The 24,516-nt window shown below is 42.7% G+C and overlaps 1 protein-coding gene and 1 long non-coding RNA gene across 2 annotated transcripts; both read left to right on the forward strand.

The window, feature by feature from the left end:
* The first annotated feature begins 359 nt into the window (after nucleotides 1-359).
* On the forward strand, nucleotides 360-17,229 carry LOC115532556 (NACHT, LRR and PYD domains-containing protein 3). The gene is made up of 9 exons (XM_030342413.1): nucleotides 360-767; nucleotides 4,750-4,822; nucleotides 9,921-11,707; nucleotides 11,987-12,160; nucleotides 14,370-14,543; nucleotides 15,289-15,462; nucleotides 15,549-15,722; nucleotides 15,879-15,925; nucleotides 16,433-17,229. Exons 1-9 carry the CDS (start codon nucleotides 700-702, stop codon nucleotides 16,972-16,974), a joined length of 3,213 nt encoding a protein of 1,070 aa, XP_030198273.1. The 5' UTR covers nucleotides 360-699; the 3' UTR covers nucleotides 16,975-17,229.
* LOC115532560 (uncharacterized) lies at nucleotides 2,251-2,898 on the forward strand. The gene is made up of 2 exons (XR_003974069.1): nucleotides 2,251-2,491; nucleotides 2,678-2,898. It is a non-coding gene; the product is annotated as an uncharacterized LOC115532560 (long non-coding RNA).
* Nucleotides 17,230-24,516: the final 7,287 nt, after the last annotated feature.

Below are 24,516 nucleotides of genomic sequence, written 5' to 3' on the forward strand. Positions count from 1 at the left end.
TACCAGATATTATAAATATACAGCTTCTATCAAACATCCATAAATCCTGGTTCTTGTTCTTCAAGAAGTGTCCAGCAGGAGAGAGCAGACAGCCCTGAACCCAGGACTGGGTAAGCTGCAAATGAATCGCCCTTCTTGGGATCAATAAAGTTTTCTGAATCTGAATCTGAGTTTCAAACAGATAATGAAAAGATACCAGTTGGTTATTATATGATCCCACTGATACTGATGTTCAATAGTCTGTGTGTGTGCACGTGTGTGTGTGTGTGTGTGTGTGTGTGTGTGTGTGTGTGTGTGTGTGTGTGTGTGTGTGTGTGTGTGTGTGTGTGTGTGTGTGTGTGTGTGTGTGTGTGTGTGTGTTCAGTATGTGTGTGATTTCTCCACGGACCAGTAGTGTTCACGATGGAGTTAATGCCTTTAAGTTTTATCTATGTTACCGTAAGTCACGTTTAGTCACGTAACTAAAAGGTACCGTATATAAATTTAATTGCTTAACTTGCCAATTAGATGAGCCGATTACCCAAACAGCTATAAATAATGTTATGTGGGTTAGCCCAGCGCTTGTATCCATGGTGAAAACAATCATGCTTCAAAAAACTTTAACAAAGAGAATTACAAACGTCCATAAATCCTGGTTCTTGTTTTTCTAGAAGAGTCCAGCAGGAGAGAGCAGACTCCCCTGGACCAAGCTGTGTCTCCATGAAGAGTGACTGGTCTATGGCTAATCCTCTTAACTTTAAAGATGGGAATCCGTCTATTGAGAAGAGGTAAGGCTTTACCAGATATTATAAAGATACAGCTTCTATCAAACATCCATAAATCCTGGTTCTTGTTCATCCAGAAGTGTCCAGCAGGAGAGAGCAGACAGCCCTGAACCCAGGACTGGGTAAGCTGCAAATGAATCGCCCTTCTTGGGATCAATAAAGTAGACTGAATCGGAATCTTGGTTTCAAACAGACAATGAAAAGATACCAGTTGTTCATTATCAGATCCCACTGATACTGATGTTCAATAGTCTGTGTGTGTGTGCACATGCGGGTGAGTGTGTGTGTGTGTGTGTGTGTGTGTGTGTGTGTGTGTGTGTGTGTGTGTGTGTGTGTGTGTGTGTGTTTGTGTGTGTGTACAGTATGTGTGTGAGTGTTATTTCTCCACGGACAACACCACTAGTGTTCACGATGGAGTTAATGCCTTTAAGTTTTATCTATGTTACCGTAAGTCACGTTTAGTCACGTGACTAAAGGTATATAAATTAAATTGCTTAACTCGCTAACTTGCCATTAGTTTTGAAAAAGTGTTTGTGTGCACATGCGGGCGAGGCTGTGTGTTTTTGTGATTCTGTGTGTCTGGCAGTCATGGTCACGATGGAGTTAATGCATTCAGGTTGTATCTACATTACCTTTAGTCACGTTTAGTCACACTATGTAATTTCATGTGAAGGAAGTTCCTTAAATGGCCAACCTACGTGAGTGGACTACCCAAACAGCTGTAGATAATGTTATGCTAACTCATACTACAAATAATCGTTCGAACATTTTGATCGTTTTTGTAGCCTCATGACGTTGTCATGCTCTACTGTACATTAGTATTTCCCAAAGAATTAGATTCTACTTGTGGTGGAAGCTGACGGTGGGGGGTTGAACGTTTTACAATGCTACAATATTGGACTTTCAACAGAGATTCACAATCTGAATTACAGCGATGTTAGGCGGGGTAATAACCAAGTGATCAGCAGTATCTGTCCCGTGTGTCTAGCTGTGTTTACCTGCTCGGGAGGCGCTCCGGCAGCAGCACTCCTCTCTATAGAGCCATTCCTTGGTCAAGACCCTTCCCTAAACAACAGCCTAACTGAAACGCAATTAAACCAGAGATGTCTCTGAGTATTTGGTATTTCTTTTGTTTTTTTTCCACATTCCAAATACTGAGTCATGAATCGATCATTAAAGGTCCCATGACATGAAAATCTCACTTTATGAGGTTTTCTAACATAAATATGAGTTCCCCTAGCCTGCCTATGGTCCCCCGGTGGCTAAAACTTGCGTTTGGTGTAAAACAACCTCTAGCTGTTCTGCTCGCCTTTGAAAAAACTGAGGCTCAAGCGCGCTGATTTGGAATGTCTTTATTGATGTCGTCATAAAGCATCTAAGCTCCTCCCCTTACTCTGCCTGGCCCGCCCAGAGACGTTGGCCCGCCAATGGGACACGACCGTGCGAGCGCCACATGTGTGTGTGTGAATACTAGGGGTGCAACGGATCAAAAAACTCACGGTTCGGATCGTTCCTCGGATCAGAGTCACGGATCGGATCATTTTTCGGATCAGCAAAAAAAAAAAAAAAAAAATAGCGTTTGTGATTGCTTTAGCCCGGTCTGATTGTGGAAGAAGGGGCTGCTTAAATGCCGCGGTGATGAGCAGTTGTTGAGCCGCTTTCGGTTTCACTCCTGTCAGTGAAACACCGGGGTGATGTCGCTGTAAATGCGTGGCCATGCTCGATGTGTTTCCACTGTTGTATGGCTTTCTTGTGCCACAGTGCCTACACACCGTCACGGTTTTATCCACCAACCTCTTTCCTTCTGAATTCAATTTGACAGGGAAGCCAAAATGCTCCCAAACAGGGGATTTAAATGTGGGGCGTTCTAGTTCTTCTGTTCCTCCGCTCGCCATGACCACGCTGTGTTGCAGGTTTTTCTTTATGTTAGCAATCGCTAGGTCAGCTACGTGTTACGTCTGTGTGGTAACCTAGGCGACAGATTTGTGTGGCAGCGCGAGTATATGGAAACAGACGTAGCACTGGAGGCAGCAGTTATCGTTACAGTAGTCACCGAAGTCTAGCCTACTTTTATTTTCCATGCCCACTGTTCTTCATGTTGTACGCTGAGGACAATAAATCACAACGAGCCATAGGACTGTTTGCTTATTGAAGAGGGAACTGTTGCAGACTTTTACCCAGAGCGTGTTAAGTAGCTCTGTCCCTGGAACTAGCAGGAATGGTTACGGCTGTGTGTGGACTGAACATGCGCACAATTTTTTTTTTCATAAATCAATCCGCGGATCATGCGTGTGCCGAACCGAAATAGATGATCCGAACGGATCACGGATCAATGATGATCCGTTGCACCCCTAGTGAATACACACACTGTAACGCAAGTGTTTCTTGTCGGTTCTTTGACGTCTCTTGTATTTCCACAACTAGACAGTGGGGGTTATCTGAGCCATGGCTGAGAAGGAATTGGGGGAAAGGGACTTTGGCTTTGACTCGCTGAAGTTCATGAACTGCGACATGCCGCCGGTTGCCGCGAGGCAACATCGCCCGGCAGCAGGCAGCGAGCGGTGTGTGAAAGTGGAAGAACCAGAGACGTCGCAGAACCCGACAAAGTCGTTTGTGATTCATAATATCGTCTGGAGGCGCACACAGCTTTTGGCCGTGATAATATGTATTATATGATATAGATATCTATGTATTATATGAAATTATTTAGATATAGAGCTCCAGGACTGTAACGCAAGTGTTGTACGTACACTTCCTTGTTATTTGGATAACTGTTCTGCTTTTGGTGTTATGGCGCATAACACATCGGACTCTCGTCTCTGGTATTTCTACAACAAGACTCAGGGGTTATGTGGGGGTTATCTCAGCCAAGGTTGAGAATGAATTGGGGGGAAGGAACTTTGGCTTTGACTCCCTCAAGAACATGAACCACGACATGGAGGAGAAAGGGATTGTTGGCGGCGAATGTCTCCCACTTGAGCCCCGCTGAGGGACCACCGCCGGAGGCGGAGGTGCCTAAGCGCTGCCCGGCAACAATCCCTTCCTCCTCCTTGTCGCGGTTCAGTCTACTTCACATTGATGTGGACGTGGAAGAACCAGGAACGTCGGAGAACCCAACGCGGTCGTTTGAGATTCATAATATCGGCTCACACAGCTTTTGGCCGTGATAATATATCTTATATGATATAGATATCTATGTAGGCTATGTGATAATATTTAGGTATAGAGCTCCAGGACTCCCGTGTGTTCTAGAATATTTACAGAACACGGCTAAAGGCTGTGTGCGCCTCGCCATTTCAATACATCCACTGTAAACAGAGCGCATGGTACCGTGGCTGCAATCTGCTCAGGGCCACACCCCCACCCTCCTCCTTGACCCGCCTCGCTCCTCCTCATTTGCATTATAGCTACAGACACCAAAACAGCGCATTTGGGGGAAGCTCAATGTGCGACTGGCTCGGAGTGGCTGTAACTCTGCACCACGGCTGAATTTCAGGAACGTCTTTGATTAGTTGCCCACTAATACCTATATTAAAGAATACATAAAATAGCATGTCATGGGACCTTTAAGAAATACTCAATGTATGGGAATCGTTTGTGTGGAAAACACTGCGTTATCTTTTTGACGGGCATGAGCCATTTGTCCAAGTAACACATAATATTAAACTAGACTGGCTGTAACTCTGCACCACGGCTGAATTTCAGGAACGTCTTTGATTAGTTGCCCACTAATACCTATATTAAAGAATACATAAAATAGCATGTCATGGGACCTTTAAGAAATACTCAATGTATGGGAATCGTTTGTGTGGAAAACACTGCGTTATCTTTTTGACGGGCATGAGCCATTTGTCAAAGTAACACATAATATTAAACTAGACTGATATTGAAATATCATATTAATAAATGGAAACAAGTTAACAAACAGTTGGAAATGGGTATTGGGTTTGTGTGTGTGTTTCACTGTGTGTTTTTTTGTCAACAGACAATACCAGAAGAGGTCAAAGGTTACCAGTGGTCATTCTGAACAGCATGATCAAACAGAGCAAACCTCCAAGGTGTGTAAATGAACAACAAGACCTTTTAATGAGCTGTAAATTAACAAACCACTTCATTTGTGGGCCCATGAAATGAAGTCGGCGCAATTCAGAATTAGTCCTGGAATTGCGTCCAAAACCCCACTCACTACTCTTAATGCACGACTATGTAACTTGTGTACTTCTGTGTAAAGAGGATGATATGATAATCAATTTCTGATAAAAATGCTAAATTAATTGTTACAGAAAGCAACTTTAACAGCCTTAAAATATTAAATTACTATGGGGAAATATTAATTGGATATGTCAACTCAACATCACGTTGAGTCATGTAAGGAAAGTCACTCAGGTGTCTTTCCAATGCAATGGTAATCAAAACATCTTGAAATAAATGCAGAGCTACGGTTAACGTCTACAATTTGTTTACAGCTAAAAAATAAAGAATAGATACGGGGAGATGGCTATCGGCATGAACAGCTATTCACATGTTAATCTAGTGCAACTAATGCAACTGAAATCCATTATATATATATATACTGTATATATATATAAAGTTTGGTAACCTGTGTGGTTTATCCATAGATATTTTGGTAACCTGTTTCAGAAGTTTTATTCTTGATACTGGTTGGAAAGCTGAATCTATACAGTGTTTCCCCTAGATTTTTTGGTAGCAGTGGTGCTGTGAGTTGGTAACCTAGTAACGCTAGGGGGGTCCGGGGGCATGCTCCCCCGGAAGAAAATTTTGAAAAATAACCCTTTAAATGGTTACTTCTGGTGAGATTTCTGGGGAAAAATTTACAGATTGAGCGTCCATATGACATAACAACTAACAGAGTCAAGGTATCTGCTAAGACCAGGGGTCTCATTTATAAAGCTGTGCGTGGGATCGTTACTAAAAGTGTACGTACGCCCAAAAGCCAAGTTTTGCGTGCGCCAAAAAATATTCAGACTTATAAAACCCTGCGTACACACTAGGGGTGTGACCGGGTACACGTGTACACGTGTAACCGGTTAGTAAATCATAACCGTTTAGGAAAAATCAGTAAACGAAAACCGAAAAAAAGGGGGTTTGTTTACCGGCGTTGCTATGTTTCCGGTCTTGTGTGTTCCAACGGTTTATTAGGTAGGCCTATCTAATAAATCTCTGTCTATTCAATACTTCATTCACCGCCTCTTCCGTGGTCATTACAATATTATGAATATACTGCGTATATTAATATGAACATATCTCAAATTATCCCACAATACATGTCCTCATATTTTCTGCGTGGGCCGATATGAACATACTGCGGGTCCTCCGACGTCTCTCCCTCTTCCACAAAAGTGCGTTGGTGTCCTGTTCGCCCTGTCAGTGCTTATTTTTCCGATAATGACCGGCGTTCTATACATTATCCCTTAGCCTACATATATTTAGCAGAGTAGGCCTAAGTAACAAATGTGTACAAAGTTACACATGTATGAAACCGGGCTCGGGCTCATAATTACAGTTAATGTGTAGGGCCGGGCTCAGACAGAACGTGCACGGGCTCGGGGCTGGTCGGGCTTGATTTTCTGGGCCCGATCTAAACTCTACCCTCCATTGGTCGTATAGCGCGACTGCGGTCCACTTAAAAAAAAAAACGAAAAAAAAGGGCTTGTGTAACCGTTTACAATTTTTTGTGACCGTTCACACCCCTAGTACGCACACCTCTAAGCAATCTTTGATTTATAAATCACATTGTGCCTACAAGTCAGTCCATCCAGAAATACGAGCCAAAAAAAATCAGCCGAAGCCCGCATATTCATGCGGGGGCTGTATTTTTTCAAATATGCCGCACTTTCACCACATAAATTGCCGGTTTCCGCGCAAAATATGCGAGGCTTGCATGATTTCATAATCCCTGCATTTTCGTTGCAAAAAAGTCAGATATATTTTATCAGAAAGTTGAACAATTTTGCGTTTATTTCACACAAGAGCAGCCATTTCCCCCTGTTGCCATGGGTACGTTATGAAGTGACGGAATTACGCGACGTGAACGTCATCAAAAAGCTGAATTTTTTGAAGTTGTTTTGTTCGGCGGTCACGGGATTGGGATCACTAACAACAAAAAGCAGAGTGGCAACATGTTGCTGCAGCAGTGAACTCTGTCAGTGGCACGCAGCGCACAGTCCCAGAATTAAAAAAGTGGTCTGGCATAAAGGTACATATTTTTATGTACCAATAAATCGTTATGGTCCCTGAAGACCCTCTCCCTCCGAATCCTGCCATTTGCATGGTCCTCCAAAAGTGCCAGCAGTGCCATGGTGCAGCATTAAGGATGGGGCTCACCGCTGTATTTATAGGGTTACGGTAATAAGACTGACCGAGAACACCTTGGATAAACAGTTTGTAATCACCCACGTAAAATGTTCTTGAACACAACCCCTTTTTGATGCCTGATTTGTCATGAAAAGCATCAAGAGGAATGGACAATAAAATAACGATTGTGATGAGGAGTATGTGGCTTGGATTTCCACACTACACATTTAATTGACATTTGATTGTGTGTTTACAGTGTCGAATAAAAATATTATGTTATTGACACATGTTGGACAGATGCTTTATTCCATGCAGTCGCACCGTCAGTGGACAGTATGGAGTGACAGGATTAAATATAGACAATTTAGATTTTGAATTTTCATTTCTATTCTAAGGAGATGTTTCTGGAGTTATACCTGAGAAATAACGCAGTTGACTTAAATTATTCTGTTTACATAGATTTAACGCATGATACGGGTTGAAATTAAACTTATGAAGGGCGATGATAAAACATAATCGTTCTTCTCACTCTACATTTCTTCTGTCAGACTTCAGTTCACCACCACTCCGCCTGTGTTTGCCAATTTTCCTTTTCCTCCAAACTATGCGTACGCATGGGTCAGAGTTTGCTTAGGGCTGCGCACATTCTCCCGTCAAGGTAGTTTTTTTATAGATCACAACCGTGGCGTGGAAAGTCACGTACGCCACTTTCAGCCCCGTTTTGTGCGTACGCAACAGTTATAAATGAGACCCCAGATCATTGTGCAAATGTGCCTTGAACTTCAGGGCTCCAGACTAACTTTTTTCACTTTTTGCACAGCAATCTATAGCACCAGGCCAAACGCCAGATGGTGTAATCCCCCGGCGTTCCATCTAATGTGTCTAATTTTCCTTCGAGTGCAGGCCGGGCGTCGATATCAATTTATAGCGGGTGGGGTCGGGTGCGGAATGTAATTCGCGCTACTGTCGGAACACGGGTCGGATGCGGTTTTAAGTATTAGGGGCAGGGCTCTACACTAACTTTTTTTTTCAGGAGCACTCGTGCCCCTAAGTTAAAAAATTAAGGAGCACAGGAAAAAAAAATGGAAGCACAATAGGTTTTTGTTTAGAACATTTATTAGCGTGCAGAAATTGCACACACCAACAGCACCAATTTACTAAAGCAAAATTAAGACAAATAAATAGACATTGATTACATTTAGGCTACACAAAACAGCACCAATTTCGGCTTCCACCGTACCAGTTTTTTTCTGCTGGGACTGGGTGCGATTTATATAGAAATCGGGACAGCGAGAATGCCTAGTGGACTCGATGTGATTCACCACAGCATCGCGTATCAGATTAGGGTTCCCCGTCATAAACAGAGAGGAGCCTGCCATTGCCGATGCCGATGGGGCTTCCTTACAAAATGTACAGACTTCGCATCATAAACTAGCCACCCGAAATCTTTCAACCAGTCGGGGGTTGAATTTGCAAACTTTATCGACTACAGTAACAGCATTAACTTTCTCCACGCAGTCTATTCATAATATTGTAATGACCAGGGAAAGGCAGTGAATGAAGTATTGATTAGACAGCGATTTAGATACCTAATAAACCGTTGGAACACACAAGACTGGTAACCATAGCAACGTAGGTAAACAAACCCTCTAAACCCTCCCGTAGCGCTCCCCACGTTACGGCCATCCGGAGGCGCACAGAGCTTTTGGCCGTGATATTATATGTACAATACAGTTATATTATATTATATACTATTCTATATAGACCTCGGGGAGTCGCAAACGGCAGCAATCACTTTCTCCTCCATGCTCCGGTTAACCCCGGACTGCACTGCAGGGAACGGTTGGCCGGTTGAAAACTGATTGGCTGTTACGTTACGCACGTCACTCAGTGGCCATGCTGTTGAACGCTGATTGGCTGTCATCACGCGAATGTCGCGGCAAAGTTTAATATTTCAACTCGAGCAAAAGTGGCGTGCTGCAAATCCACCTGAAATCCACGTGAACGCGCTCGCCCGTGCCGGGCAAAAGTGTCGCGATGCAAATGAAATTGCTGCTTTGTATGGAATCGTTTCGCCCCTTCGCGATTGGTGTGAACGCACAGTATAGTGCGCTGTGGAGAAGTCACTCGCACGCATGCTCCTGTTTTGTTTTTCTCGTTCGCACGCCAAAATATTCACTCGCAAATGCGAGTGAAATGGGCGCACTGTAGAGCCCTGATTAGGGGTACGGGCGGGTGCGGGTTTTCAAAATAAGAACCGTGCAGGACTCTGCCACTGGTAAACTAGCTGCAGGTTGGAAGAGTCAATATTTTGCGAATTGTTCAAACACACGTAGCAGGTTGTGAACTCTTCCTCCTTCTCACAAAGACGTTTACGGATGCTCGATATTTAATCTCTAGGACCCTCCCCCTCCACACATTAGCCCCAAACAGTGGCCATTCCCTATCCCTCTCACACTCAGTGGTCTGCTACAGATTCCGGATTCGTTGACGCGCCCCTTCCCCGTTTAAAGTGTAAAAATTAATAATTCTGTCGCATACTCTCACATTTTGGTCACAAAATGTGACCATTTGGTCGCAGTCAGGAGCCCTTGGCAGAAATTATTATTTTATTTATTTTTTGGAAATTATTTAGGCAATTATTTATTTCGCTACTTTAATCTAGTAGCGGCGGTGCGCCGCTGCTCAATGCATATAGGGGAAACACTGCTATAGAAAACAAGTGACACTGTAGTAAGGTTGTAATCAGGCAGGATGTCTGTTCTAGCCATAGGACATTAGGGATCTGATGTCCTCAGTTAGTTCAGAGTGATGTTCTCATCAATGTTTGTTCTTTTCCAGAGTGTTCTTCCTGCAGAACCTGCAGAACATCCTTCTCTGGCTAGATTCAAGAATACTTTGAAGATAAAGACCCAGCGTGTGTTTGAGGGATTAGTTCAACCAGGAAATCAAACACCTCTGAACGAGATCTACACAGAGCTCTTTATCATAGAGGGAGGCAGTGGAGAGGTCAACAAGGAGCATGAGGTCAGACTGATTGAAAAAACGTACAGGAAACCAGCCAAAGAGGAAAAAACAATCAAATGTGAAGACCTCTTTAAAATCATACATGGACAAAAAAAACAGAAGATCAGAACAATATTGACAATTGGAGTTGCAGGCATTGGTAAAACCATCTTGACACAAAAGTTCACTCTGGACTGGGCTGAAGGCAAATCCAACCACGACATACACTTCACATTTCCCTTACCATTCAGAGAGCTGAATTTATTAAAAAATAGAAAGTTCAGCTTGGTGGAACTACTTCATTACTTCTTTATTGACACCAAACAAGCAGGAATCTGCCAAAACTACCAGCACCAAGTTGTCTTCATCTTGGGTGGTCTGGATGAGTGTCGACTTCCTCTGGACTTCAAGAACAACGAGATCTTGACTGATGTCACAAAGTCCACCTCGGTGGACGTGCTGCTGACAAACCTCATCAGGGGCGACCTGCTTCCCTCCGCTCGTATCTGGATAACCACACGCCCGGCGGCAGCCAATCAGATCCCTGCTAACTGTGTTGACATGGTGACAGAGGTGAGAGGGTTCACCGACCCACAGAAGGATGAGTACTTCAGGAAGAGATTCAGAGAGGAGAAGCTGGCCAGCACAATCATCTCCCACGTCAATAAATCACGAAGCCTCCACATCATGTGTCACATCCCACTCTTCTGTTGGGTCACTGCTACAGTTGTGGAGGACTTCTTCAGATCATCCAGGAGAGGAGAAAGGATACCTAATACCCTGACTCAGATGTATATCCACCTCCTGAGGGTGCAATCCATAAAAGGGGACAGGAAGTATCATTGGAGAAAAGATCTGCATTTAGAGAGTACTAGAGCGATCATTGTTATTCTGGGAAAACTGGCTTTTTCCCAGCTGAAGAAAGGCAACCTGATCTTCTACGAGGCAGACCTGGCCGAGTGCAACATTCCTGTCAAAGCAGCCTCAGTGTACTCAGGAGTGTTCACCCAGATCTTTAAAGAGGATTATGAGCTGAACCATGACAAGGTGTTCTCCTTTGTCCATCTGAGCATCCAGGAGTTTCTGGCTGCCCTTCATGTCTTTCTGTCCTTCAAAAGTGGTGTCAATCTGCTCTCAGAAAAACCACCAGCCTCTGAGGCAAATGATCTCCTGCTCCTCTGCCAGAGTGCTGTGGACCAGGCCTTACTGAGTGAGAACGGACACTTGGACTTGTTCCTCCGCTTCCTCCTGGGCCTCTCTCTGGAGACCAATCAGATTCTCGTACAAGGCCTGCTTGGACCGACAGGAAGCATCCCAGAGACCAATCAGGGAATTGTCAGTTACATCAAGGAGAAGATAAGTGGAGATCTTTCTCCAGAGAGAAGCATTAATATGTTCTTCTGTCTAAATGAGCTGGGGGACCGTTCTCTAGTGGAGGAGATCCAGCAGTACCTGACATCAGGAAGTCTCTCCAGAAAATCTCTCTCCCCTTCTCAGTGGTCAGCTCTGGCCTTCATCCTACTGTCATCAGAAGTGGACGTGTTTGACCTGAAGAACTACTCTGCTTCAGAGGAGGGTCTTCTCAGGCTGCTGCCAGTGATCAAAGCCTCCAAAACATCTCTGTAGGTGCACTGACCACATACATATATTAACTATCATCTATCATATTAACTATCATTTATTTTAGAGATTTGAAAATGCCTGTGATATTAGCAAGATAATCCACTAATTTATAACCCTGTAGTTCATTCTTTTTTGATGACAGCACACCTTGTCTTGGATTATCCCTTACCAATGTAGCACTGTTTACTGGACATTCAAATCAATATTCAGGTTACAGAACAAGCATTTATTCCATATAAAAGATTGAGGGATCTAACATGTTCTTATCTATTGTTCAGGCTGAATGGCTGTCATATGTCCGAAAGATGCTGTGAAGCTCTGGCTACAGCTCTCAGCACCAGCTCCTCCAGTCTGAGAGAACTGGACCTGAGTTCCAATGATCTGCAGGATTCAGGAGTGAAGCTGCTCTCTGCTGGACTGGGGAGTCCACACTGTAGACTGGAAACTCTCAGGTCAGTTTTATTGTACTTGTTGTGTACAATGTATTATATATGAAGATTTGACATAGGTATAAAACAGTAGCAATCTAAAATATAGTCAAAGTAAAAAAATTAGAGCTGTCAAGCGATTAAAATATTTAATCGTGATTAATCACATTAATGTCATAGTTAACTCACAATTAATCGCAAATTATTTTTCTTTGCTAAATATCTCTTGATTTTTTTGTCCCATAATTCTTCTCATTTTAATTCTCTTATCAACATGGTGAATTGCATCGGCTTGCCTTGTGCAAATGATTTTTTATTGATAACAACATTGGCATATACTGATCAAAACAGGACGATACAAAAAAAGAGCCTATAGTGCAATTAAACGACTGCTTTGAACAAATGTCATTTGAACATAGCAGTCAGGCTACTGCTTCTTTGTTTTGAGCCAAAGAAAAAAAAAAAAAAGATTTTTTTTTTAATATAAAATAATTGCGTTAATCGCGCGCTAATTTTTTTAACGCCGTTAAATTTGGTTTGCATTAACGCCGTTAATAACGCGTTTAACTGACAGCTCTAAAAAAAATATATCAATATTTACAAGCCTAAATAATCCTGCAATAATACTACAACGTTTAGTTGTTGCTACATAGTTTGTATAGCAACAACTCAACACATAAAATGTATTCGTTATAGGCTTCTTTGAGAATTTTATTTTGATTCTCTGTTGTTTGATGAACAGGGAAACATGTGATTGGCAGAGAGGAGAGGTCAGGATGGAGAACGTTTCAGCAGTGTTTATCAGACATGGGGGACTCGAGTCACATGACTTGACTCGAGTCAGACTCGAGTCGCAAATTTGAGGACTTGAGACTTGCTTGACTAACGCTGATAAAAGACTCGACTTGACTTTGACTTGGTCTTCATGACTTGAGACTTGACTTAGACTTGAGACAGATGACTCGAAATGACTTTTCTAAAGTTAGATTATAGGTTGGATATGTGATTTGCGATACGCCAGCAGATTTTGAAAAGACGCAACTCAAATGGTCGTACCCCCTCTCCTTCAACGCGGACTCTGACTCCACCCATTCCAAGTACATGGACGCGCAATCACACAAGAGCGCGAACACAGATGCGCGAGAGTGGGCCAGGGCAAGCTAGCTAGGTTGGAGTTTAGGGTTGTATTCTAGCGCTAGGTCCAAATGTGGGTTAGCTAGTAAACTAGCTCCAGTAGCTACCGCAGGATAACAACAAACAGAAGCTTGCTCTGGCACAAGCTTTGAGTACGTGCACGTGCATGAAGAGGTCACGCGCGGGGGGAGGGGGAGTGCAGTACGACCGTTTGATTGACGTACTTCTAACTCAGTGGTTTTAAGTGCATTTTTGTTCAAGGTGGAGGTACGAGTTATAGCAGTCCCTGCATCAAGTGCACCTCTTGAACGTGTGTTCAGCCATGGTGGGGTGATAATGTGACCGCATCATTCAGAACTCAGTGACAAAGTACTGTCAAATTATTTTTTTTGCAAATGCAATGCATTGTAAGTCGATGTATGTTGCGAGGCAGCAAGATTACTACCAGCTTTCAGGCTTGTGTATTACTATTTCCCCTTCCTACAGTTTGTATATGTGATATTACTTTTGAAATATTCTTTTTTTTCATGTCTGATGCCATGTGTTCCAAATAATATTCTACAACATGTAGGGAGATTGAGTGATTGACTTGAACTGTTGTCGTATACAGCTAACTAGAGGTTATATTTGATTCTGTTCATAGGTTGGAGGTAATGATCATAAAAAACATTTTCAAACTAAGCACATAATGGTTTTGGAATGTTTTGAATAGTTTGAGTTATTGTTATTGTTAAGACATTGTTATTGTTAATGTTGAAATAAAACTCAACTTATGAACCACTCTATTTACCGATTTTTAAATGTGGAAACTGGGTTAGATCATCATATTTTTGTATGACTTGACTTGTGACTTGCTTGACCTGAGCAATGACTTGACTTGTGACTTGCTTGATTCTCACCACAGTGACTTGGGACTTGCTTGAGACTTGAAGGTTATGACTTGAGACTTGCTTGTGACTTGCACATGAATGACTTACCCCCACCTCTGGTGTTTATGATGGAAGGATCTGAGTTGTGTCCTAAAAAAAAGTTAATAGTCGCTGGATTTTTCAGAGTCTGTCATTCTTTTAAATATGAAATATGTATTTATATTCACAAGACTGAAAGGCTGTCATCTGTCCGAGAGATGCTGTAAAGCTCTGGCCTCAGTTCTCAGCTCCAGCTCCTCCAGTCTGATAGAGCTGGACCTGAGTAACAATGATCTGCAGGATTCAGGAGTGAAGCTGCTCTCTGCTGGACTGGGGAGTCCACACTGTAGACTGGAAAGTCTAAGGTCAGTTATATTTAATGTGCGGTTAAACATGCTAGTTTGATGAAATCAGTAGCATTTAATATGTTCAATATAATAACTAATACTATAAGATGCTTATTTAGATGAGAAGCATCCTTGATGTAACCTTTTCTTTAAAAAGAGCAGAATGGGGCCATGATAGTGAATTTTCTATCATATAACAGCAGTGGCTCAGGTGGAAGAGAGGGTTGCATCATTTGGGCCTGGCGTGTTGGTGTAGGTGGTTAACCCATCCCTGTCTTTCCATCCGTCGGTATAACTTTGTCATGTCTATGACTAAAAATAATTGTAAAAAAGTAACGTTATGGATATACGTAGACATATATACATAGACTCTGCATTGGCCTTGCCGTACATCAACGTTGCCGCTATATTGGAGAGGCAGAGACTGGCCCTTAAACAATAAAGGTGTCTCCGGTCATTCTGGATATAAAGCACTATAACGTTTACCTCTGTCAACCCAATTCAATGAGTCGTTTTATTCAAGGTTCATGTGTTTGGGAGTAAGGGCTCATAAGGGCACAGGGCATTTAAAAAAAATGCCCTGTGCATTGAATCGGTATCTCAAAGGGACGGATGAATTGGTCCGGCAATATAGATGAGGTTGTGCTGAATAAAAGAATACATTGCATTGATATGGTTAATCTTTTTTTACGTGGAACATGAATTATGGCTAAACGGCCAAAATAGCCATTAAGGGTTGATAATACCTTCATGTTGATTTTAGGCTGACTGGCTGTAATCTGTCAGAGAAATGCTGCAGAGCTCTAGCCTCAGTTCTCAGATCCAACTCCTCCAGTCTGAGAGAGCTGGACCTGAGTACCAATGATCTAAAGGATTCAGGAGTGAAGCTGCTCTCTGCTGGACTGAGGAGCCCACAGTGTACACTGGAAACTCTCAGGTCAGTTTTACTCAAACAGGTGATTATGAAATAGTAAATCATTATTCATGAAACAGATTCATGACTGTCTGTTTGTGTGTGTGTAGGTTGTCTGGCTGCTTGGTCACACAGGGAGGCTGTGATTCTCTGGCCAGGGCTCTGAGCTCTAACCCCTCCCACCTGAAAGCGCTAGACCTGAGCTACAATTTTCCAGGAGAATCAGGATTCAAGCTGCTCTCTGCTGGCCGGGAGGATCCATCCTGGAAACTTGACATTCTCAGGTATGGAGAGGACAGCTCAGTGCCAATGTCTCCCCCTATTATGCTCTTAATAATAATTATTATAATATTGTGTACATTTTGCTTGCAAACCAATGAATACATCAGGTCATAGTGTCAATGTTTCAGTTTGCTGCTCTCCATCTGTTTACCCCCCAGAAAGATGAACTGTGAAGAGGGAGTACTGAAACCAGCCCTACAGAAGTGTAAGAGTCACATTAGTTTGATTATTCAAGATCCATGATTGAAATCATGGATCTTCATTGAACTGTTGATAAAGAACTCTCAAGTATCTGTTGATGTTTCCACAATCAATCAACCAAACAGTGAATCAAACCTGTTGCTGAATCTAATTTGAATTTTATTAATAATATTAACAATAATATTAATAGCCTACTACTCAAGTAAATTTAATAAAAATAAACATTAATCATTAATCCATTTTTAAGTGATATAATTAATTATTTTGAGCATATTATAATTATTATTGGTAGTTGTAGTAGTGCACAATTATTAGCATTTGGTTATTTGTATTATTATTATTATTATTAATAATACTATTATAATCATTATTAGTGGTTTAGGTCATATTAATAATAATGTTATTCCCATTATTTGAATAACTGAATAATTATTTTCTTAAAAAATCAGACTCCATGAAATGGCTGACAGTCAAATTTCAGCCACCTAATAGTGTCTTGTTCTCTTGTCAGATGCCTGTGATCTCACACTGGACCCAAACACGGCCAACAGCCGACTTTCTCTTTCTGGGGACAGAGAGGCGACGCTTGTTGAAGAGTATCCTGATCACCCAAAGAGATCTGATACCTTGAGACAGGTGTTGTGTAGAGAGGTTCTGACTGGCCGCAGTTACTGGGAGGTAGTTTGCAAAGGAGATGTTTCGATAGTTGTGACCCACAGAGGAAGAATCACCAGGAGCCGAGAGGGCTATGACAACAGGCTTGGATCCAACAACAAGTCCTGGAGTCTTGAATGTCATGGTGATCGTTACTGTGCCTGTTACAACGGTAGAAAAACAGACAAACGTCTCCTGCCCGCTGGCTCTAAGAAAGTAGGAGTGTATCTGAACCGGCTTGCTGGCACTCTGTCCTTCTACAGAGTGTCCCCAGGTGTTGTTGGGTCTAAAGACACACTGACACACATCCACACCTTCGAGTCCACATTCAACCAGGACCTCTACGCCGGGTTTGTTTTATTGTGCACTGGTTCCTCAGCGACCATATGTAAGCTGTAGTAACACACACAGATTCTCCTAGCTGTGTTAAAGTGTCCCTGAGCACTTAACCCTAACTGCTAACTTTGGATAAAAGCTATTACCGTTACAGGGAGGTAGACAGGAAGGCAGGCAGCGTTACAGCTATTCTGGAGGACTTAGGGCCCTATCTTGCATCCGGCGCAAGTGACTTAGTCACTGGCGCATGTGTCGTTGCTAGTTTACAACTGGCGCAGAGCGTTCTTTTCCCACCAGCGCCACTCGCCGGTAAATTAGGGATTGATCATGCGCCGCAAGGGGCGGTTCGGCAGAAGGAGGAGGCGTGTTCTGGCGCAAACGGTATTTTGCCGTCTCTGAATACCATTGCGCTACTGACCAGGAAATACCTGGTTTAAAGTCAGTGGCGCGTTGTTCAGACGCTATTTTAAGGGCGCATGCATACATGCGCATGCGATGCTTACGGATTGCTTGTGCACCTCGCGCATACACTTTGCTTCTCTCATCTACCTAGCCGCACATTCTTGGTAAATTATTTGGGAAAGAACAGCTGATGCAGCGGTAATAAGTTGTACTTTTAAATCAATGCATCTGCAAACACCGTACAGCAAACACATATTTTCTTGACACAGACATCGTGTAGGCCTACATGCCCATAACTTTTAGGATTGATGAGTAGGCCTATTTGATCGTGAAAAACATTGTTTTACCGCGAGTGAGTGTTAAAAAGAATGAATGAATGCGGGCGCGCGTGTGTGCTCTGTAAGGCGCCCAGTTTCCAACCTCGAAATTTCACTTCATTTAAATTTAATTTGCATGGTATTTCTTATCCTTACCAGATGCCCGAACCACCTCAGCTGACTCCTTTCTAAGTAAAGGAGCAGCGGCTCTAATCCGAGTTCCTCACGGATGGCTGAGCTTCTCACCCTATCCCTAAGGGAGACGCCCTTCTGAGAAAACTCATCTCGGCCGCTTGTACCCGCGATCTCGTCCTTTCGGTCATCACCCAACCCTCATGACCATAGGTGAGGATAGGAACGAAGATCGACCGGTAGATCGAGAGCTTTGCCTTGCGGCTCAGCTCTCTTTTCGTAACAACGGTGCGGTAAAGCGAACGCAATACTGCCCCCGCTGCTCCGATTCTCCGGCCAATCTCACGCTCCATAGTTCCCTCACTCGCGAACAAGACCCCGAGGTACTTGAACTCCTTCACTTGGGCAAACTAAACACGTAACGCATAATACAATCAATGGCAATGTCTATTACCGCGGGGACACATGCATATTAGGATAGCATACAATACTGATAAGAAACAATGTTTATAATGTATTGCGTATATCATTAAATAGAACCACAGTTACCGCATATCATATGTTATAGCCTATCATACGTTTTCTTTGCCGAAATTTATTTGAGGACTCTATATTCTATAGTATAGTATATAGTATACTCTATAGTATATTCCATGTGTGAATTAGGCCATATTATTTGGCAATAAACTAAGCCATTTGCAGTTTGAAATTCTCGGAGACTGCAGACGCGCTGTCAAAATATCAACTCGTCCGATTCAAATGCGCTCATGGCTCTTAAAGGGGATGGGAGCTGGCACTCTCATTGGTTTGTTGCACGTTACGCCCAAACCACACCTACGGGTAATTAGGCTGCTTCAGACCAACCCTTTTGACACTTGCGCCGCGGCGCAAGCGTCATTTATCCGCCTGTAAAATAGCGATAGCGCCGTAGAACCGCCCACAAAGCTACTTGCGCTTTGCGCTTCCCACTTGCGTTTCAGACCGTTAAAATAGGGCCCTTAGTCTTTCTTTCTTAGATTATATTGGCTATCGACAAGCCACAGCTAACAGAGGGTTAGATGTGTGGTTCAGCTGTTCTTTCCCAAACGTGGGGGGACCCAAACACAGAAGCAGACCATGGGGGGAAGAGGATTAGCCAGGGGTTTATTGTAGGGGAAATGGGGAATGAGGACGGTAGGAAAGACCGGAGGTGGGAGGACCTGAGATGGACAATCAAGGACGGATGACACAGCTGAGCTGAGTTGAGGGAGATGGAGAGGCAGGAAGGCAGGTGGCGTTACAGGCAGGTAGACAGGAACGCCGGCAGCATTACAGGCAGTGTTGGGAAAGTTCACTTTCTACGTGAACTAGTTCAAAGTTCAAAGTTCAGTTCACAAATTTTAAAATGAACTAGTTCAGTTGAACGTTCATAATTCAACATTTTGAACTAAGTCCACAGTTCCAAAAAATGAAGTAGTTCATAGTTCTTTGTTTCAATATGTTGCTGTGAGATATTATTTTTTCCGGTATTTTGATCATTGAGCACACTTTGTGGTTTGTCTAGGATGAAATAGAGTGGTTGAATCGTAGCGAAATACAGTTTCTATCGTGTTTTATTGCACATTTAGCGCATTTTGTAAACCCCATTGATTTCTGTTGGGAGACTCATTGTTTGTTGGCCGGAAACGGAAAGGGGGGGTGTTCACATTTGGTTGTAGTCTTTTCGCTCGGTTCTAGCCCTACTGTTGAGTCGGAGAACCGAGCGAAAAGACTACAACCAAACGTAAACAGCCCCCCTTTCCGTTTCTGGCCAACAAGCAATGATTCTAGGAGGCATTCTAGTCCACTGAGCTATGAGCCAGAGAGCTAACGTAATGGATTGTACATAATTATAATTCCAAATTCGTCTCAGCCTTTATACCACAGATACTCTAGGGTATATAGCATATAACCGCGTTGTCCTGTCCCTTCACATCGATATAAATGAGGATATAATGACCAAATAATCCAGTTTAAATGTGCAGGACAACATGTTCAATAAACATGGTTGCTTGTTAATTATTGTATTAATATTTTATGTTTATGTTGTTTTTAAGTTCTATCAAATGCTTGTGTTCAAATATAATGTATCTTATGAGTGTCACAGATTGTTTTCATGCATGCTTTACCTTAGCAGCCTGTTATTATAGGTAGACATTTTTGATATAGGAGGAGGAGCCTTAATAGGTCTTCTGTGAGGAAAGATGTCTTAGCGTTGGCGGTAGAAAAAAAAGACCACCTATGCGATAAAAACATTTGACATTTTGTATGAAGTGAGTGATTCTTTTAAAATGTATCACACAGATGGATGGTACGTGACATTTGGTGCCAACAAATTAAAAAGTTAGTATAAATGTTTTAAGCCCTGCTGCCTGGGACAGCGACTACACATCATCCCAGAGTGAGTATTTTCACTGGGTTCCTAGTCCTAGATTATTATATTTAGGTTAGGGAACGCTGGCAGGGTGGTTGAAGACAATGTGAGGTAGATTGGGAAATAATTCCCTTTTCAGTATAATCAGTATAATCATCCTATTACACAGTAGTGTAATAGCTACGTAATAAAGGTATTCAGAATGTCTGACGACTGAGTTGCTTACAAGATAACGATTTTCACTAGATTACCAGTGTCCCCATTGCGGTTTCTCTTAACCAATATATAGGCCTATCCTCTTTTTAAATACCAATATACGTTGACAGTAAGAAAGAATGCTCCTGAAGACACTGCAGTGTGCAGGTCTCATGACCCCCAACCCTAACACCTCCCGACGAGCTAGTGGTCGCCTTGCATTGTTGACCCCCTCGTCAGTGCGTGATGATGAATGTGTGATTGAACCACTGAAGGCCACATTGGATGAAAGCATCTTCTAAATGCACTAAATGTAAAGGAAAAATGTTGAAAGACAATTTATTGTAGAAGTTTGTTGTGCCAGGTGAGGCTGCTTCAGTCATCCACACTGAACACCCTTTTTGATTATACTTTTTTAATGAAATGTATTTGTTTCAGTCTAATATTGGGTCTAATATCAGGACTGATTATCTTACTAGTTTATCATTGTTTAGGAGCTGTTTTTTCCCACCTGTGTCCTCTGCCTTTGTCCCTCCACCATGTTATGCTGCATCATAAACCTTCCTCGACCCTTTCAGGGAATAATGGCCCTGGTTTAACAAGACCAGCTTGAAAACATTTATATATCTGTCTCATATTGTGTATCAATGTTTAATCTAATAAAAGGTTGGCATGGGAAAATGTGTGTGTAGTGTTTATACAAGAAGTCACAACTTGAAGTCAGTGTTTCTAGTTTCCTCTTTTCTTTCCGTTGTATGATGAAATGTTGAACTGTTAGATCATTCAAGTTGTATCATTCATATTGTATCCATGAACTTTAATACCAATGCTTTCCTAAGACAACCTTCTAATAACTTTATTTGATTTAATCAAATTATATATATATATATATATACATGTAGATATAGAAAGATAGATGGAAAGATAGAAATAAAAGTTGGTAAATACTTTGAATAAAGGATGGAAAAAGTTTGGCTGTTACTCCTGTGTTGAGACATAAGAATCTGCAGGCATCAGAAAGCTGGAGCCAAGCGCAGACGACAGTGGAAGTGGGATTAATTAAATGGGTTTAGTGGAGGTGAAACCCTGAAAGGTGATGAAACTCCTGCGGCTGAACTGATGCTTCTGACACGTTCAAAGAGCAGCCTGACAATATCCTCATAAACGTTTAGGACACTTGAACTGCAACTAATGTTGACACAACCAGCATACCATGGACACCCTGCATAATAGGAAAGTTTCCATATCACTGAATGTATCCAGGGAAAAAAAGCCAAACAGGGCGTTTACCGGCTGACCTTCCTGTCCATTAAAATACATCCATGTGTCATGATCAAACTACAATAATAGGAGTAACGACTTGAGTTCAGGATACAAGGATTGGTGCATAGTATTCTACCTGCGGTTGAAACAACACAATTGAATATTAGAAATAAACAAAATAACTGAATCCAAAATCTAAAAAGCAAAGTGTACTAGGTTACCTTTCTAACACTGTTTCAGAAATCTCCAGTATTGTAGCCAGTAAACAAAAAAGGTACAATATCCAGATAATATATTGATATTTCCTAAATATAAATACTATATTAAATAGAATTTCTGAAAAATATCCAAAAGACATCTATGAGATTTTTTAATTTTAAGTGTTTTGGGCTTAGCGTTCTCGGAAGAAGGGGGTGAGGGGGGTGATAAGACCCACGGCATGCATCGGTGCCTGTCATAGCATTGACATTTCTGTAGTCAAAACAGCAAGTACCCGCTTCCTTTCTCCACAAAGACAACTGGGGAGCTCCACTCATTTACAGTGGGCTCAATAGCACCGATCTCCAGCAAATGGTCCAATTATTGCTGTACGACGACACGATACTGAGGAGTCAAACTGTATGATTGTTGTTTTATTTGGGGCAGTTGTTCCAGTGTCAATGTCGTGTTGTCATGGTATGTCTGTTTCCTTGTCTTGTTTTGGTGTGTTTCCCTGTGTTTCCTGTTTTACTTTGGTATTGTTTTTCCCCATGTCCTGTCAAGTTTCCCTCCTGTGGGATGTCTGCTCCCCTAATGTGTTTCAGCTGTTCCTCGTTGAGTGCCCTGTGTTTTGTATTTAAACCCTTGTCTTTCCTTTGTTCCTCGTCGTATCATTGTGGTGAGTTGTGTCCTGTGTGTTCTTGGTGTTCCTTGCCTTTTTGGAGCTAATAAATTGTCCTTTACCTGAACTGTCTGCTATTGGGTCCTACCTGCCTGCCTGTCACCTGCTAACTCTAAAACATGTACTGGGAACTATGTCAACCCAGGGGTGTCTTTAACAGCCCTGGGTAAGACATTAAACAGTCCTAAACTAGACCCACAACATCCTCAATTTGGGAGGAAATCAGAGGTTTGTTCAGTACAAAATTTCAGCGAGCGCGTTGACTTTAAGCAATACAATTATAATGATTTTTAGACAACGTTCTAAACGTTTGTTTTAAACTGTAATCAAATTAAATAAACAAATGGACACAAGAAGGGCCATTGTATTAGCTGCAGCCTCCATGATAATTAACAAGTTTACAGAAGAAGGTCTAGAAGTTGTCGATCTCGTAGAATGTATACTGCAGACAAGGAATTCGGACGATTCAAGAATAGAGGGCTACCTCACCGAAGTTGTGCCCACTTACTGCGATGTCACCTTCGAGCACCCACAGGTTCACAAGGAGAATAATCAGCCTTGACACAACTGTGTTTTCACCCGGCAATCAGGGAGGTAGGGCCCCCTACCACCTAAAATACCCACAGGCATTCCCGGCTTCTTCTCAGGTCTGGAGCCACCGAAAGACTGCCCGACATGTCCTTCATCATGGTACCCCACGTCCAATGCCACCATAATGGATCACCTCCGAGGTATCGGCCAGCTCCACCGCCTCCTTTGACAGTCTTCACACGCTTCTCAATGCTCCATCAAAGAGCTCCATCAGGTCCTTCAGCGATCAACCTTACACGCCGTTAACCAACATGTCATGAGAATCTGTTGCCTACGGTACAGGTCGAGGTGAGACGCACCCACCTTTCGCCCATACGACCTAAACTTCCTACGATATTCGTCAGGAACCCCCCCATATGCTGCTAACACTGCCTCCTTTACAGAATCAAAGCCCAGAGCAAGGGAGATGTCTAGCAAAGCAAATGCATGCTGAGCTTTACCTACCAGTCGGCTTAGCTCAGGAGGTAGATTGTCTTGTAACTGAAAGGTTGCTAGTTCGATTCCCAGCTCCTCCTAGCTAGCGTTAATGTGTCCCTGAGCAAGATACTTAACCCTAACTGCTCCTGACGAGCTGGCTGTTGCCTTGCATGGTTGACTCTGCCGTCGCGTCGGTCTGTCAACGTGTCTATTAACCGATGTAAGACGCTTTGGATAAAAGCGTCTGCAAAATGCTCTAATTACGAGGTCACGCTGCATCATCAGTGCCAAACAGGGACATAGCCAGGATAATTCTATTGCCACCCGTTCGAACACGTCAACGTCCTCTTGATAGAACCGACAACACTTGGCAGAGTTCAGATTAAAGGAGGGTTCAGACTGCAGACTTTTCTCCCTAGCTACCATCTCTACCTCCAATCTCAGCTTCTCCAACTTGAAGTTCTGCCCTCCTCCTTCTCAAGCTCTAATTTCTCTCTTTCGTGTCGCTCCCAACGCTCTCTCTCTCTTCCTTCTCCAACCTAAACTGATCCCATAAACAGAACAGCTCTTTGACCATCATCATAGAGGAGGGCACCTCCATGTCATCCGCCCCAGTCAACCGGACTAGCTTGGGCCTCGTAAAACTGAGCAGCAGTGGGTAGCTGGATTAACTCGCACTCAGACCCCAAGCAGCCACTTTTCTCCATTACTTCATCACTTTCATCCTTAGCTTTTTACCTCAAGAACATGACACACTACAAGTAATGCTTCTACATCACCATTTACAGAGCATTTTACGGGTCTAAATATATAGCACGGGCGTAGGCTATTTCCAAAGCATCAGTGAACAATCACACTTACGTTAGACGAATGCCACAGGTTGTTTTTAGCAAAGTTATGCCTCCCTTTCATCCGCCATGGGTAACCAGGGTTGCTGAACACTATTTACACTCAAGCCTACTAGCTATCTATTCCCCAGAGATAAACGACTCTTAACTGCCGTACAGCACACCAAA

The sequence above is a fragment of the Gadus morhua genome, chromosome 19 (assembly GCF_902167405.1).
Source record: "Gadus morhua chromosome 19, gadMor3.0, whole genome shotgun sequence".
NCBI classification, from domain to species: Eukaryota; Metazoa; Chordata; class Actinopteri; order Gadiformes; family Gadidae; genus Gadus; species Gadus morhua.

Bases quoted from the DNA above. Each gene is read 5' to 3' on its own strand.
- LOC115532556 (XM_030342413.1), top strand. From the start codon at position 700: ATGAAGAGTGACTGGTCTATGGCTAATCCTCTTAACTTTAAAGATGGG. The intron at 4,823-9,920 runs GTGTGTAAATGA...GTTCTTTTCCAG, and splicing joins AAACAGAGCAAACCTCCAAG to AGTGTTCTTCCTGCAGAACC. The intron at 15,463-15,548 runs GTCAGTTTTACT...GTGTGTGTGTAG, and splicing joins TGTACACTGGAAACTCTCAG to GTTGTCTGGCTGCTTGGTCA.